Source organism: Lupinus angustifolius, chromosome LG08, assembly GCF_001865875.1.
Source record: "Lupinus angustifolius cultivar Tanjil chromosome LG08, LupAngTanjil_v1.0, whole genome shotgun sequence".
NCBI lineage: Eukaryota > Viridiplantae > Streptophyta > Magnoliopsida > Fabales > Fabaceae > Lupinus > Lupinus angustifolius.
In genome coordinates, this window is record NC_032016.1 from 21,859,574 (window position 1) to 21,864,240 (window position 4,667).

General features: G+C 30.9%; 1 protein-coding gene across 1 annotated transcript in view; it reads right to left on the reverse strand.

Moving 5' to 3' along the window:
* The window catches only part of LOC109355174 (probable protein phosphatase 2C 58), a 24,132-nt gene continuing 22,257 nt past the window's right edge, over window positions 2,793–4,667 (reverse strand). The window contains exon 7 of the mRNA XM_019598163.1: window positions 2,793–3,111. Coding sequence (XP_019453708.1) covers window positions 2,974–3,111 — 138 coding nt within the window. The 3' untranslated portion in view covers window positions 2,793–2,973. The remainder of the gene's footprint in view (window positions 3,112–4,667) is intronic.

Consider the following 4,667-nt stretch of genomic DNA (forward strand, 5'->3'; position numbering starts at 1 on the left):
TAAGCACATAAGAAAAATAAATTGATATTTTTTAATTTGAATTTTCTGTAATTAGTATTAAATTATTATTAACATATAAAATATATAAAAAGTAGGAAGGAAAAAATTGTGAGGAGGACGTGACATGTGACATGAAGGAAAAAATGTAAGGAGAAATTGACATGTGGCATAAGGAAGTTTTTTTTATTATGTTGTTAATAGAGAAAAATTAAAATTCAAAGAACTGTATATTAAAATTCAATGCGAAAAATGTCAAAAAACTTTGATGAGGTGAAAAGTACAATTATTCTTATATTAATGGTAAACATTAAATTATATAGATATTAATGTAAATAAATAATTTGAATGTGAAAAATGATTTGAATTTCATGTAATGTTCATTGACTACTAATTTTTAACATAACAAAACATAGATGTTGTAAACACTCAATTTTAGTAGGGTAGCGACATGAACTAATCACTAATTAATATTAAATTATTATTAACATATAAAATATATAATATATAAAAAGTATGAAGAAAAATATGCGAGGAGGAGGTGACATGTGGCATGAAAGAAAAAAATGTAAGGAGAAAGTGACGTGCCATGAGGGAAAGAGAAAGTGACATGTGGCACGAGGGAATGAGAAAGTGACGTGGCATGAGAGAGTTTATTTTATTATATTGTTAATAGATAGATTATAATATTAATTATTTAATTATATCACACAAATAGTAATAGTGGGTTGCATAACATAGAAAGAATTCGGCCACGTATTTTGGATAAACACTGGGCAGATCTAGAACCCCTGAAAAGAAAATGGTGAATATCTTGAAAACATAAAGATGATTGAATTTCATAACCCATTTTTAATATTTATAACTATATTTTTAAATGTCAGAAATACCATTTTCATATTTTTAACTTCCCTTTCTCTTTTTCTTAGTACCATTTTTAAGTGGTACATGTTTGATTCCCCTTAAGTAAGGTTTCGGGTTCGAGTATTGTGGATGAATAAAATACTCGCTGAGAGAGTTAGCCCTGTATGCGTACCTATGGATGTTCCCGACTCAGACAGAATTATCTCACGTGTAAGAATACCTATGGGAAACAAAAAAACTCCATCTATCAATAATACTAAAAACCTCAAACACCTCAATAAATCAAACTAATTAAAAACTATCAACGACCGCATTTTATTTTCTCTTACACAAGCCATCTTCAAAACATAAAATTGGCATAATAGATCATGTGATAACAAAATGATTTAATATGTATATTGACAATGTAAATGTTTTTTATATTGTCAGTAAATCATTCATCATTGATTTATTAATTATTACTGACTCTCATACAAAAGTAATATAAATTAACGGTGAATGATATGTCAATAGTGTAAAAAAAATTACATTGTCAATGCATAGATTTTAAACAGTAGAATGAGTAAGCGTGTATAATCCATTTTGTTGATATAATACATTTTTAGTCAATTTGTTGAACCTTGAAGGTAGGTGGCATTTGTATAGGGCAATGCGAGTGGCTAATGCGTTTAATGTTTTAAAATCTATCAAAATTTAAATAAAATTGTGATATAATATAACTTTATGTATTAAAAATATTGATGTAATTTGATTTTTTAAAGCTCATTATTAAGAAATTATTTATTAACTTTCTTTAACTCTATTGTTTATATTTCAACTACTTACTAACTAAATATTTAGTGAATTTTGATTTGAATGACAAGCATGGGTTGGGTGACATTTGATTAAAAAATAAAAACTATTGATGACTGAGAAAAAAGATAAGTTAATCATGATAAATAATTTTTTCTCTATATTTTTAACTATTTAATAATATTTGTATTGTTTTGAAAAAAATATTAAAAGACAAATAGAAAATGATATTTGTACAATTAAATTTGACAATTGTTTTGGCATTATAAAATAAAGGTATTAGTGTAGCAGACTTTTGGCATTATAAAACCAAAAGATTCATAAATAAATAAATGAGTAAATTATACTGACACCCTGAGTTTTAATGAAATTACATAAATTACCCATAACTTTTTTACATCTACATAAACCTCCCATAATTTTTATACTTTCTCTGCATAAGAAATAAGTGTAATCTTTTAAACAAAAAATGTGATTAATGCAATTAAGTTAAACAAAACATATATTGGGTAGAAAGTCTAAATAATATACAAATCAATGTATCTTTATTATTTTTTGTTACAAAATGCATCGACAATTCTAAAGAAATATTGTTTAAATCGTTCTTATAATATAGTGTAACGAACCAAAAATAATAAAGAAAAATATTGACTCATATATTATTTGGACTTGCATCCATAATATATAATGTTTTGTTTAAGTTAATTGCATTTATCACATTTTTTGTTTAAAAAATTACACTTATTTCTTATGCAATGGTGGTCAGTGTAACGAGAGTATAAAATATGGGAGATTTACATAGGTATAAAAAAATGAATAATAGTTTGTGTAATTTAATTGAAACTCATGTCACAGAGTTATAAGAGAAGAATAGCAACGGATTAGGTGCTATTTCCTGTCATGAAGTTATAACAGGAATGAGTAACATGAAACTAACAGTTCTCCTAAATTTGTATTCCATTTACGAGTTTGTTTTTGGAAAGAATGAGAAAACTTGAAAGTCATCTCACAAGTATATTATATTATTTACAAACTTTTATAAGATTATGATGCAAATTATCTCTGAAGTAAGCAACTCAAGTACAACTTTATGTACTTGCATCATTTATTAGAATAAGATCATGATGCAAATTATCAAATGAACAACTTCCTCACTTAAAAAACAATCTTGCAGTTAACTGAATCAAACAGAAAATAAAGACCAATAAGATGGTGATCAACTTAGAAAAGAACAAGTTCATTTGATATACAAACATCAACCCTTACTTAATACTGTCCATGGCCACCCCACTATTCTCAGCTTTTCCTTAAACATATATGTCATTGGAACTTGACAACTATGCACGATATATCATCCTTACTTTTCTTGGAAATAGCATCTTCTATTAAGTGCTTTGCTGCTGCTTGAGCATCTTTAATTTGTCTAATAGAGTCCACTGCTTCTTGGTTTGACATAACCTGTGAATGGAAAGAAACTTGCAAGTCAAGCAAGCTACAAAACAAGGAACACTATTCCTCTCCGGTAATGACAATGTTAGGGGGTGAATTTTCTTAAATTATTTAATTTAAAAAAATCTGGACCATTGAAAATTTACTTTTTGTTAAAATAAGTGTAATTCAAAACTTAGGTAAAGTAGTTGCAGAAGTTTCTATATTAGGAAAGTCAGTTAGTTGAATTGGTTAGAAAGCTTGCTATATATAGTAAGTTTGGTGTTTTTGATTCATATACATTCAATATACAAAGAAGCACATTCATTCTACTCATCCCTCTCTTCCTTTCTTCTTAATTCTTCTCTAACAAACTGGTATCAAGAGCTGATTTCACCATGGGACCAACGAATGGAAGTTTCCATGCAAATCTCCCCATCCTCGACGGCAAGAATTGGAATAAATGGCATATCCAAATGAAGGTGATCTTTGCATACCAAGAGGTGCGTGAGGTGGTTGAAGAAGGATACCCTGCACTTGCAAAAGGTGCTACAGATGCTTTGAGGGCAATGCATAGAGAAAATCAGAAGAAAGACAACAAGGCTATGTTCTTCTTGCATCAATGTGTTGACAATGCACACTTTGAGAAGATAGCCTCTGCAATGACAGCAAGAGAAGCATGGCAGATTCTTGAAGCTTGCAACAAGGGTGCACACCAATTGAAGAAGGTGAGATTGCAAACCTTAAGGCGTCAATATGAATTGATGCAGATGGAAGTGAATGAGAAGGTAGCAGAATTCTTCAATAGAGTGATTGTCATCACTAATCAAATGAAGGCTTCTGGTGAGACAATCACAGATCAAACAATTGTGGAGAAAATTCTCCGCACCCTAGCACCAAGATTTGATCACATTGTTGTGGCAATAGAAGAATCAAAGAATTTAGCAATCCTGAAGGTTGAAGAGTTGCAGGGGTCCTTAGAAGCACATGAGCAGAGAATGATGGAGAGATCTGGTGAAAGATCACATGATCAGGTGCTTCAAGCACAAACATGGAAGAAAGGAGGTTTCTACAAAAGGGGAACTCGAGGAAGAGGAAGATTCAGAGGTGCTTCTACTGGTTCAGGGAAACAAGTCTTGAGCTTAGAAGGGGGTGAGCAATCAGAAACATCCATAAGAAGAGGTTCACAGAATTGGAGAGGAGGCAAGAGAAGGGTGGACAGGAAGTCCTTGAGGTGCTTCAATTGCAACAAGATTGGTCACTTCTCCTCTGAATGTAAGGCACCAAGTAATGAGGCTACCTTGGCTAAAGAGAATCAGGAATCAGATGAAGAACATGTCTCTTTGATGATGCTAGCAAAAGAAGGTAACAAACATTCTGAAATATGGTACATTGATTCAGGGTGTTCTAACCATGTGACTGGTCACAAAGATTGGTTGATCAATCTTGATGAGAACAAGAAAAGTGGAGTCAGGTTTGCTGATGATAGACACATCTCAGCAGAAGGAATTGGTGATGTAATGGTCAAGAAGGAAGATGGAAGAAATGCAGTAATAACTGGGGTTCTATATGTTCCTGGCTTGAAG